Consider the following 13,004-nt stretch of genomic DNA (forward strand, 5'->3'; position numbering starts at 1 on the left):
ATATATATATAAAAATAATCTTATCTGGGTGCTTTTTTTTTTTTTTTTCTTTTTAGTTTCTATTTTTTTTTCTTTTTTGTATCCTCTTGTGACTGGGGGATGGAAAGTGAAGATACGTTATCCCCAGGACAGGCACACTACAATAAAATTGTCTATTTTAATCCTGCTTTCATCTAACTCCAACTGTGCTCCATTTAAGGTGGATGATTAATAATTTGTAAAGTTTAGAAGGTTTTAAATTTATAATTCCCTTTTTTACAAACCTATTTTAACCACTTAAGCCCCGGAGGATTTGGCTGCTAAAAGACCAGGGTTTTTTTTGCGATTTTTTTTTTTTTTTTTTTTTTTTTTTTTTTGTTTACTGCGTGACTTTAACGGACAATTGCGCGGTCGTGCGACGCTGTACCTAAACGAATTTGACGTCCTTTTTTTCCCACAAACACAGCTTTCTTTTGGTGGTATTTGATCACCTGTGCGATTTTTGATCATGCGCTATAAACAAAAAAAGAGCGTCAATTTTGCAAAAATAACAATATTTTTCTCATTCTTTTTATAGGAAATTCCCCCAAAAATGTAAAAATCAAAATTTTTTAACATTTTCGGCCAATTTTGTTTTATGCTACATATGTTTGGTAAAAAAAATCGCAAAAAGCGTATTTTGATTGGTTTGCACAAAAGTTATCGCGTTTACTAACAAAGGGAAAGATTTTTGTCATTTTTGGTGTAATGGCGGCGATCTGCGATTTTTATTTTTTTTTCGGTACTGCGACATTGCGGCGGACAGATCGGACCCTTGACTGACATTTTTTACACTTTTGGGGTTACCAGTGACATTACTACAGTAATCGGTGCTATACATATGCACTGTTACTGCAAAAATGACACTGGCAGGGAAGGGAAGGGGTTAACTATTGGAGAGGGAGGGGTTAAGTGTGTCCTAGGGGCGTGATTCTAACTGTATAGGGACATGATCTTTGTTTTTACACCAATAGCCAACGGTTTTACATAGTAGAACCGTCTGATCTTCATTTTTGCACCAGGGAGAATGACGGGCGGCTTGTTTACATAAGCCGCTCCGCCTTTCTCCCTTCACCGGAGCGATCGTAGTGTGACCGGCGGACATCGGGTCCGCCGGTCACACGCACTGACTTGTCAGTGAACGAGCCGCGGCGGGCGCGCGCCCGCCCGCAATTGGCTCTCAAGTCGGTGACTGGCGAGTGACGTATCCATACGTCACTCTGCCTGGCCGGGGCTGACCGCCGCAGTGTATAGTCGTGCGGCGGTCGGCAACCGGTTAAAGGATGCACCCATAACAATGGTTGTTAGGAAGAATCAGTAGTAGTTTATTGCTTTTGTGATTCTATTTTAATATTAATGTGACTCCGTCTGAGGAGAGGGCAGCCCCACCTCTTATTCAATTGTGTGTGTGCAATTTAACCTTGAGCTATTTAGCTCAGTAAACTGGTTAAAACTGTTAGGGCGGCCTAGTATACACATAAAAAAAAAAAAAAGAGCAGCCTTGAACCTTTTTTTTGTTTTTATTATAAGATTAACATGACTAGTTGCAAAAGTTCCTTAATTCATGATAATTCAGATACACACAGAATGGTATTTTGCACATGCTGGACAGAAATAAGAGGATCAAGCCACGACCGGAGAGGTTCCAGAACTGCAAAGACTACTTTGACCTAGTGATCACCTGCGAGGAAAGAGTTTATGATCAAGTAGTTGAAGGTAAGAACCTTTTTTTTTTTTTTTTTTTTTTTTTTATTATATGTTACATGTATAGAAAGCCTTGAAGTTCTATATTTTAGTTGGAAATGGGTATTATAAACTTGCACAGATTTCCTATTCTCGCCAAGATCAAACAAATTTACTTAGAACAGATACACTGTATTAGGTTTGGTTGGTTTCTGGAGACCTCTGTTGCAGAATTCCAGAATGTTCAGCTCCACCACCACCACAGTGGCCATCACAGAGCCAAGCTTCGGGACTCTGCTGCTCCTGCCTTCTCTTGAACATAAAATAAATGGATGAAGTAGGCAGAGCTGGGACCCCGGATACTAAAGTCCCTGAAGTTGGGGTCAAGGGTAACTGAACTCACCAGCATCATTCCAAGCTTGAACAATCATTTTTCAGGCAGCCTTTGTTTATAACCTCCAGCAAAGATTGACATAGACCGACCGTGTACACCAACAGTTTGTAGTCAATGACAACTAAATGGAATTCCCCAGAGAATTATGCCCAAGCAGGCACCACAATATTCCTTTTATCATCGTTTGTCAGAGGAGCACCTTCTGTGTGGAGTGCTTCACTTAGCTTCTTAGGAACTCACTATTCAAAGTTAAACTGGCCATACACCTGTATGGCACTCTCATACACTCTCTCATTCATCTACATTCCTGTATCTATGTTAAACAGTGTGGATAGAGGAATGTTGGCTTATAGGCTTTTGTAGTCAGTTGTTCAGACCTGCTTTTTCGACAAAAGTTGTTCAAAGGACTTTTGTAGAGCGGAGGGGTGCTGACAGGGCCAGCCACAGCGCAAATTGTGGCCAGAACTGTGTATCCCCTTTATTCCTACCACCCACCATTCTCTTGTCCCTAGAAAATGCACTTAATAGCAACTTAGACCATCTTATTGAACAATGGAATTCCATTTGGTCTGGCTTTTATGGTAGCTGGACTCCTTATTAAAGCTAATTTAGGAGAGGCAAACAGAGGAACCTTTTCTGTCTAAGATTGCTATTCATCATTATTCACTCAGGGAGGACTAATCAAACTGCATTGAGAGTGAGAGAGGAACAGTAAAGCACGGCCAAAGTAGATCCTGCATACCCAGTTAGCAGATTTTTATTCTATTTATAGAGTGCTGACAATTTGTGCAGTGCTTTACATTTATTGTACATTCACATACGTTTCTGCCCTCAAGGAGCTTACAATCTCTAATTTCCAGTCCTGGTGACAAATGCCTTCTCAGACAGGAAGTCGAGTGAATGAATATAGAAAGCAAGGAAAACCCTTTTCTCAAGAGCATTTTCAGCTAGTACAGAACCTGCTGTTCTTGCTAAATTCCCATAATGCAGATAAAAGGAAGTCCTAAGTCCAGCCTGGGATGACTTCTTTCATATGTACAGTAAAACAGGGGGCTGAACAAAAAAACAAAACTTATTTCTCCATCCACACAAGCAAGGTGGATGGAGGAATCCTGCCTGCGGGGTCTCTCTTCTCTCCTTCTTCTCTCCTTCTCTCCTTCTTCTTCTCTTCTTCTTCTCTCCTTCTTCTTCTCTTCTTCTTCTCTCCTTCTTCTTCTCTCCTTCTCTTCTTCTTCTCTCCTTCTTCTTCTCTCCTTCTTCTTCTCTCCTGAGCACCAGCTGCAGCCACCAATCGATAACAATTTCCAACATTTATGTTCTCTAGAAGACAATTTAATGATCAACTTCTATCAAACAGAAAACGCCACACATGGATCAAAGTTCGACCAGTTCTTGCTAAACCAGCCAAATTTCCATCCATCTTTGGCCAGCATTAGTAAGCATTGTTATCCTAGGACAGGAGGTGTGTAACTGGCAGGATCACCAGGTTAAATAATTATTCAACGAATGGATATTTTTACATAGTACATTGGTTCAGCTTTGACCAATGTAATTGTGCATATATTATACTTGTAGGATCTGCCTCTAAACTGGAAATCTCTGTATTAGGCACCGCTACTTCAGTAATCTCTCTAGCTTCTGAGTCCCATGCTGAGCAGCTGCCTCTCCACTTTGGCCAGGTACTGGGCCAATGTAGCTGTAAACAATGCCATACCTGGAATCCTTCTTTAAAATAAACGAGGGAGAGCCTGAAAAAAGAAAAACTATTGCAGCCACCATATCAAGGACTAGCAAGTTGCAATTTATTACAATTCTATTTTTTGGTATATATACCCTTTTGAACATTCTAGTGTTTTTTGTTTTTTTTTTTTCTTTTCTTGCTAAGGTTTACTATTCCTTCTTGCAAATGCCATGCTCAGCACTGCTGAGTGATTGCTGTGTTTTTAATGCTGTGTGTTTATTTTTTATCTCCTTTACAGACCTGAACTCTAGAGAACAAGAAACGTGCCAACCAGTACATGTCATAAATGTTGATATTCAGGATAACCATGAAGAAGCCACTTTAGGAGCCTTCTTAATTTGTGAACTTTGCCAATGTGTAAGTTTGTATATTAATTTGGTGTATTGTATCACATTCCATTAAATGTAGAAATGGCATGTATACGTGGCTGCCCAGCTTTGAATCTCAAGCTGCTCTAAAGTTATAGTCCTCCAAGCCGGATCGTCCTTCAAGCTGGATCATCCACAAAGCACTCTAAAGAAGCAGCCTAGGGCCTGGTAGATGTCTTTGGGCTCAGCTACAACCTTCATGCTTCTGCAGTAAACCGGTGGAATAGTGCAATTGGTCAAAACTGTGGACCGTACAGAAGTAGCAAGAAAAGTTGGCTTTAATGCGCAAAAAAGAGAAAGGGGAACCACAAAGAAAAACAGCCTCAATTTTTTTCATAGAAATTCAGGATTAAAAAGTCCCTCTATGCAATGGCTGCAGCTCTGTTCTAGTGGATGTTCTGTGCAATAAGACAATTAGGAAAACAAAACGCCACCCTCTAAGTGTAGTCTTTTATTAAAGCGGAAAAAGGGGAAGCTCCACTTGTTTGCTTGCTGCCCTCTTTCGCTGCCACATTTGGCACCTATCGGGGGGGGGGGTTGGGGGAATGGGGGAGCGGATAGCTGTTTTGGTCGGGTACCTGTCCCCACTTCTGGGTGACCTCGCCGTGGCAAGGTCCCCTGGAAGTTTGGCCCCCCTCCTCCTTCCCCCACTACCGGGCCATTTACAAAGCGCAGTGCGCTTCAGGAAACTGGCTGTGAAGCCGCAGGGCTTCACTGCTGTTTTACCTTAGAAGGAATAGCGGGGGGCAGCACCCGAGAACCGATTGAAAAATTGGCTGGGGCGCTGACATCGTGGGATCCCTGGACAGGTAAGTGTCCTTATATTAAAAGTTAGCAGCTACAGTATTTGTTGTCTTTAATTTTTTTCCTGGGGGGGCTGGAGCGCCACTTTAAAAACTGTGAAAAAAAGTTTATAATACAAAGGTAGAAGCAAATGGGCACATCAAACAGTCCTGTGGTCACTCAGGTGCCACTGTACTACACTTGGCCGCCTTCCTGCCAATCTCTGTGAGTGTCCACAGGACTGTTTGATGTTCCCATTTGCAGATGTTCCCACTCACCTTTTTGTGAGTGTACTTAAAACTTTTTTTTTTAATAAAACACTACATTGAGATGGCGGCACCTTTTTTTTTCTTGATTGGTCTTATAAAGCTGTGGACCTGCCTGTCACTTCACGAAAGAGGATGTGCATTTTTGGTAGTAGGTGTCTGATATGCATTGCCTGTGTGGCAATATAGGCAATGCATATGCCTCTTCTCGATCTCTATTTGCTGCCTGTTTTGTCTAGGACCCCATTCTGCTCTAGGCCTCATTCCCAATTGTGAGTGCGTCTGTTTGAAAATGTGAGAGACAAAACGGGGATACCCTGTGATTAGCTGCAGGAAGGAAGCCCCATTGAAAACTGTGGAAAGCTGAAAGCTCCCACAGCTACTTATGACTGCTCGCATGTAATCACTCATGGAGCAATTACCTGAGACTGATCATCCCTGGACGCCAACAATCTGTTTTCAGGACCAAACATTCACAGGTTATCACTCCATAGGAGAGCGCCTGTGCATAGCTGCGGAAGCTATCGGCTTTCCACTGTTTTCAATGAGGCTTCCCTCCTGCAGCTACCCCCAGGGAACCCCTGCTGGATCTCCTGCATCTAATCGTAAAGGGCTCCATTCGCCAGTATGAATGGAGCCTGTATCCATCTGATAGTACGTGTAGTTTTATAATAAATGGATGAAAATTGCAGGGTGCCACTTTTTAGCTTACACTTAATCATGCTAGATCTTGTTGTGTGGAACGCCTGCACATAGCAGAAGTATGTGCAAGAAAAGTTCCTGCATTAAACAACCAACCAGATTTATGTAGTATTTTGGAAGAAAGGTATGTCTTTTTTTTTTTTTTTTTTAGTGCGGATACTTTTCATGTGGCTGAGATTTCTGCCCGAAGCTAATCACACTGATACCTGCTACGTCTTCCATGATTAATCAAAAAATACTCAATTTGCTAGCGTGAATGGGCTCAGTTTTTTGTTTTGTATTTTTTATTTATTTTTTTAACAAACAAGGGTGCGACCACACCAGCACATCCATACCTGTCACAGCACATTGAGTATAAGAGCTACATCCAGTGAGATGAGGAGTATCCACTTCTAATCAATATATAAATATAAACTCAAATAAGCAGTGGTGTGACTTTGGCCGTGCCCGAACTTCAGTTCTAAACATCAACATGCAAATAGAATATTCCAGTATCTGGGAGCAACAGAGTAATAAAATAAGGAAGGAAAAGAAAAGCAAAAAATGTTGGGGGGGGGGGGATGGGAGAGGATATAGCTTTGTTCCCCCAATGCAAGGGCAACATTGTATTCCCTGAACAGATGGAGTGTCCAGTGAAATCGTGTCCATCTGAATTTCTTCTTTGCCGTGCATCGCAGCTGTATATGTCCAGAAGAAATATTTTTTTTTCCCCCACATAAATATTTTATTCCGTTAAGCAAAACCAATACAGACAAGTACGGCTGATTTAATCCGAACAATAGACAGTAGGATATCTTATTTGGTACAGTACGCAAAATGTAGGGCAACCAAAGTACAATATGCTGCAGGGGTATAAAAGAGAAGGCAGTTGATTGCAGGCAGGTGCTACACAGGGCTGAGAGCTAAGAGCAAGGGTTGCAGCCAGGAGACAGAGGCATCGGGAGAGGAGAAGAACAAAGGGAAGAAAGGGAGGGGGGACAGGGAAAACAGGCCAAAACACATGACCATTAGCATATTAAACAGATGCAGAGTCACATGAGCCGCAGGCGTCTGTCCAGGGGCCGAACAGATTTTGTTGAATTTCCTGGAACAGTTGTAACTTTCATAGGTTTACTTGTATATAGCCAGTGCTGCATTGATGGCTGCACACCAGGAGGACACAGTAGGGGAGACTTCCTACAGTATAGGAGGCTAAAAACACAAAATGTTTAACATACTGACTCTGTTCTGCACTATCCAACACTCTCAGCAGCAGCACTTTGGGGTCCAAACCCAAAGCTAGATTGCACTTATAGCATCCAGGACAGAGGTCCAGAAGTGCCAGAGCTCAGGGCATGTCCAGACCATGTGAAAGAATGTGCCCTTGGCAAGACGACATCTAGTACACAGGGAACGAACTAAAGAATAAATGGCAGCCAAGTGAACAGGAGTATAGTAGGCTCTGTGAAGAAACTTCACCTGGATAAACTTATCCTTGGCTAAGACCATGTTGGCAACATAGTGACTTGTACATATGTCCCAGTCCTCCTCCAATAATTGTCAGATCAGCTTGCAGATCAGTGTGCAACAGAGAGTCAAAGGTATATTGATGACAAGGACTTCCCAGTGCCCTGTACGTCAGAAGATGTTACAGGGGGGTTAGAGTCCAGGGTGATAGGAGCATGATACTGCAAGAGCACCGCATATCTAAGCTGTAGGTATCTAAATGACATCCTATTAGGCAGGGGAAATTCTGCCTTAAGTTCTGCAAAGCTCCATCGATTGCCATTGGATTTGATGTGCTTAAGACCCACTATCCCCTGACTGGCCCACAATTGAGGGTCAGACAGCATGTTTAGATGGGGCAAGGCAGCATGTTTAGATGGGGCAAGGCTTGCCCAAAGGGGTATATGAGGAGAGAAGGTGTTAGGCTCAGGGTATTGCGCTCTCGTCTACATCCAGTGATGGTGGTCCTCATCAGACAAGAGAGTAAAGGGTGGGCAGGAAGGCCCCAGAAAACCAAGTCTCAGAGTTGCATAGGAGCCCACAATAGCTGCCTTCAGCGTGAGTCCAGAAGATATTTAATCAAAATAGCCCTTGTTATCCTACGAAAGAAAACTCTACAAAGTGTAAGAGCAGCAGCTGCCAGCAGACAGATTTGTCAATGACCAAAATATATGTAAGCCCTATGCAAACATGGGGCAAAAACAGCATTTATATCACGTACCTGGTAGCAGAGCCTGATATGACGAGGAAGGCCTCTCTTACACCTCTGACTTGGGGCCTCTGCTAGTGTAGACAGGAGGCACAGGAGTACAGAGTAGCATGAGTGCCTGTAAGTCTTGCTAGCAGCTGGGCAGGTGTCCACGCTGAGCAGCTGAAATAGTCAAAAGGTTCCAGTAAGCAAGCAGGCTGGCACGGGTGACAGCGGCAGCCTAGATGGTTGCTGGTAGCAGATAGGTCAGCCAGAACAGCAGGGGGTAGGTGGGTACCGATGACAGCAGGCAGAGTGGCGGGGTCAGGCAGGCCGGTTCATACAGTCAGGATGGAACAGGTACAGGGCACAGGCAGGAGCATGGTCAAGAAACAAGCTGCGTCTGGAACCGATCAGAGAAGAAGGAGCCAATGGAGCAGACAAAAGCGGAGGTTAGGGGACAAGCTAAGGTCAGTGCAGATGGGGTTTGGAGAGTGGTCAAGATAAGCCGGGTCAACAACTGGAATCAGGATGCAGAGTCACTGAAGACAAAACAGCACTGATCCTGAGCACTGGCAGAGTTTAAATAACCCGTTTGGTGCCAACATCTGTCACAGGTGCATGCGTGAGTGTGCATATGCATTAGCCAGTGCCCAAGTCTTGCAAGCACGAAGGAGAATATGTTTTAGCCTGTGCACAGAAGTCCATCTAGAGAAGTCATCTCGTCTAATGGCAAGCCTTTCCTTACAGTTTATAACTTAACTGTGCAACATAGGCAATAAATCAATGAACAAATAAACTATAATAAGTCCCCATAAATAGATGTGCTCCATTTGCTTATTCCAAGCCACATGTGCTCCAAAGGACAAGACTGTGTGTGTACCACTCTACCACAAACTGCATTTACCAGACCATATTGACCCCTTTTTTTTACAACAAGCAGGTCAAAAAGCTCTTTTTTGGACTGGATGTTCCCCCAATCGGATTTTATAAATTGGATCCTTCATCAGGTTTACACCACTGTCCCTTTAAATTCTCTTTGATCACTAAACTTGTACAGTGGTATCATCGAAAGGGGAGAAGCAACCTCTCATAGTGTAATATATTCTTTAACAAATCCCACATTATAAAAGATAAGATATGCACTTCAAGAGCATAAAAGAAATGTACTTATGGTGTAAACAGTAGAAACACAGACCCTCAGTAACTATACAGGGGGGGACTCCACTGTGCCCTCTAATGTGCCTTCCAAGAAAGCAGAATTGACGTAACCGAAAGTCCTGCCCTACACGTTTCTTCATATTGACTCCTAATATATGAACATTTACCTCTCCAGGGATCCAGCATTGTCCTCACCTGAGCCGATTCTTCAAATGGCTTTGGGTGCAGGCGTCGGCATCTTAGGTTAGGGAAACTGGCTCCACAGCCAGTTTCCTACTGCGCAAGCCGTGCTGTACTTTGGGAATGGTCCCTCAGTCTTCTGGGACCTGTATATTGTCCCAGAAAGCTGACGGGGGAAGGAAGAGGGTGCCAAAGGTCCATGCAGATGGCTGTGGCGATCTAACTGGAAATGGGAGCAGGTACCTGCTCCCCCCCAAAAAGTGCCAAATGTGGTAGTGGAGAGAGGGGAGGATGCAAACAAGTGAAACTTCCCTTTTGGGTGAAGTTCTGCTTTAATCACCAAATCAGCTGCATAGAATTATTAATCCTTTGGCAGACCATTCAAATGTATTTTAAGGGCTAGTTCACACCTCAAAAAAGCTCTCCAGATCCATTCCAGATGCGTTTCTACATACGTGTTTTTGACGCTTTTTCGGTGCAGTTTTGATGTATTTTTAGATGCTTTTTTCCTCCTTTTTCTTTCTTTTTTTTTTTTTTTTTTTTCTTTCTAGTTTTTTCAGTGTACTGTACTGTACACTTGATGTGTTTATGATGCATTTTACCACATTCCAGTACAGTTCTGTGCATAAAAAATGCAGCATGTTCTACTTTTTGTTTTTTTCTGGAACTGCAAGCACTGGTGGGAACTATGCCATTGAAAACCATGTAACCTACTTTCTATGCGTTTTGGATCCAGAAAAAAAAATCACTGAGATGCATGTGGTGTGAACTAGCCCTTACTGTGTAAATATCTATGTATTTACTGGAGTTCAGCTTCAATCATGGATAAATGCATTGCAGACACTTTTTTTGGGTTGAGCCTAATTTATGGTGCTGCAGTCATTGCACGCTTCTTTTCCCCTAGGAAGTAATCATTACAGAGTGACACAACTATTCCAATGCATCTGAGGAATCTGTGAATAATATTGTATTTTTATGCACACTTCCTAAGTATGGTCATCTCCTAATATTACAGATACAACACACAGAAGATATGGAGAATGAAATTGATGAACTGTTACAAGATTTTGAAGACAAAAGCGGTCGAGCCTTCCTTCATACTATCTGCTTTTATTGATGCAAGTCCAGCCAAGCCTTATTCTATCTACAATATATCATCGTATTTCTGAAAAGGAAAATTGTACAAAAAAAACTTTTTTTGTTTCATTTTGGTTTTGTTTCCACCCTCTTGTTTTTCTCCTGCAAAGTGTTTTCCTTCAGGTATTTTGTCCAAAACAAGCAGGGATGTACAAATGTTTGTGTGTATATATGGAAAAGAAAATATAGACTGAAAGATGTATATCAAAAAAAGAAGAAAAAAAAAACATTTCTTATAATTGTGCTGCATAAGTATTATTTTAACTTTTTTTGTTTTTTTTTAAAGAAATGAGTGTTCAATCTGGAGGAAGACTTTTATTTTGGTGCTAGTTACGTTTAGACTCCTTGCTGTCAGAGGGTAACAGCACATTGGTAGGTCTGTGGTCAGCTCCGGTAATAACACTGATGGAGAACTTCAGGCAAAACACTAATTTAAGGAATAGATGATCAGTAGAAAAAACTGATTATTTTGTGTGCATTTTCTTTTTTAAATGCATGGATAGAGAGGTTAACTTCCCACACCAGATTTTGGCATGCTATAGCTCAAAGGGCTAGTTGTGAAATGAGGAATTCTGAGAATATTTGGGACATATACATGGATAGAGAAGGTAAATTCCCACATCAGATTTTAGCATGCTATAGCTCAAAGGGCTGCTTGTGAAATGAAGAATTCTCAGCTTATTTGGGACAATACATATCTCCCATTAGTTTGGCCTTCAACATACACTATATAGCCAAACGTTTGTGGACAAGAGTGTGTCTGTGAGAATTTGTGCCTGTTTAGCCAAAAGAGCATTTTTTAGGGTCCGGTATTGATGCTGGGTGAAAAGAGTTGGCATTCCAGTTCGTCCTCAGTAGGGTTGGGGTCAGAGCTCTGTGCAGGCCTCGCCAGACTAATTAAAGTGATTCTAAAGGGTTGCTTTTTTTTTTTTTTTTTATAAAAAAATAAAAATAAATATATTATACCTAACTGCTCTGTGTAATAGTTTTTGCACCGAGCACCTTGATCCTCCCCTTATCGGGTCCCCTGCCGGTGATCCTGGCCCCTTCCTCCTGCTGAGTGCCCCCCTAGCAAGCCTCTTGCTGGGAGGGTACTCAAGCAGGCTCACTCCTGTGAATTGACGTTCTCCATTCACATATGGAGTGTCTTGGCCCCGCCCACATTCTCTCCTCATTGGCTCACTGGCTGTCATGGACAGCAGCAGGAGCGAATGAGGAGTGAGCTGCTGCTCTAATGCACACCACTGGATCAAGATGGGGCTTAGGTAAGTATAAGGGGGGGGGGGGGCACATCCAGAAGGTTTTTTACCTTAATGGGGAGGGGGGGGTCACACCCAGAAGAATTGATTAAAGTAAAAAACCTTCTGCCTTTAGAACCACTTTAAACCGTGTGTTTTTGGAGCTGGCTTACACAGGAGTGTAGTCTTTTTGAAACAAAAAAGGACCTTCCCCAAACTATTACCACAAATTGGAAGCGCATAGTTGTATAGAATGTTCTTATATGCTGTAGCATCAAAGGTACCTCTCATTAGAAATGCCTGAACTCAGTCATTTGGAGGAATTTTCTTTGTGGCCATGTAGTAGATGTGATTGCCAGGTGTCAACAGACGTTTGGTCATATAGCGTATATAGTAATCTTGTATACTAGATGCTCTCGAACAAAGTAGACACACCCCAAATCAATGCTAATATTTAGTATGCTAGCTGGGAACTGGAGCTGTTGGAGTTTAATAGCAGGTTTTTTTTTTTTTGTTTTTTTTTTTTATGCCAGTGGTTTCTCACAAAAGACGGAGGTAAAAGTTAATTATTGAGTAGATGATTGCTCTGTGATCCGCTGATCCTTTCACAAATGCTCTTTGATAAAATCTTGTGTCACCGTTCCTAAACCCTGGTAACAGGACTTCTGGAGAGAATAGTTAAAATGAAGAAGGTGATTGAGACCTGATATTATGCAAATTATTTTTATCGGTGGATGATCTAATTTTTTTTGTGTGTGCTGACTGAAGTTCTCATTCAAGTAGTTTATGGCGAATTACAAATACGAATGCTAATATCTGTAATATAATGGTAAATAAATTGGAAATGTACTCATAAGATGTTGTGAGAAGTTTTGTTTTTTCTGTGTATTTTGATGCCTTATTGCATCTGAGCTCAAAGTCCTTAACCCCTTCAGCCCATGGGTAGCACGTAAGGCGCAATCCTGGGAGGACATCATACGGCATCTTCCCAGAACAGTGCTTCCGCCCAGCCGCCATGTTACAATAGGCTGGGCTGGAGCACTGTTGTTCTAGGAGGATGTCATATGATGTCCCCCCAGGATCGTACCCCATGGACTGCTCTTTGGCGCGATCTGGCAGCGACCAATCGCTGTACCAGCCTGCTTCTGGTACCATGTGAC

The 13,004-nt window shown here is 42.4% G+C and overlaps 1 protein-coding gene across 1 annotated transcript in view; it reads left to right on the forward strand.

The window, feature by feature from the left end:
• SSU72 (SSU72 homolog, RNA polymerase II CTD phosphatase) overlaps positions 1-11,116 on the forward strand; it is a 106,549-nt gene extending 95,433 nt beyond the window's left edge. Inside the window, exons 3-5 of the mRNA XM_082274058.1 lie at positions 1,595-1,734; positions 4,075-4,193; positions 10,485-11,116. Of these exons, the coding sequence (XP_082130184.1) occupies positions 1,595-1,734; positions 4,075-4,193; positions 10,485-10,586 (361 nt within the window). The 3' untranslated portion in view covers positions 10,587-11,116. The remainder of the gene's footprint in view (positions 1-1,594; positions 1,735-4,074; positions 4,194-10,484) is intronic.
• Positions 11,117-13,004: the final 1,888 nt, after the last annotated feature.

Source organism: Pelophylax lessonae (genome assembly GCF_965119305.1).
Source record: "Pelophylax lessonae genome assembly, chromosome: 12".
Classification (NCBI taxonomy): Eukaryota; Metazoa; Chordata; class Amphibia; order Anura; family Ranidae; genus Pelophylax; species Pelophylax lessonae.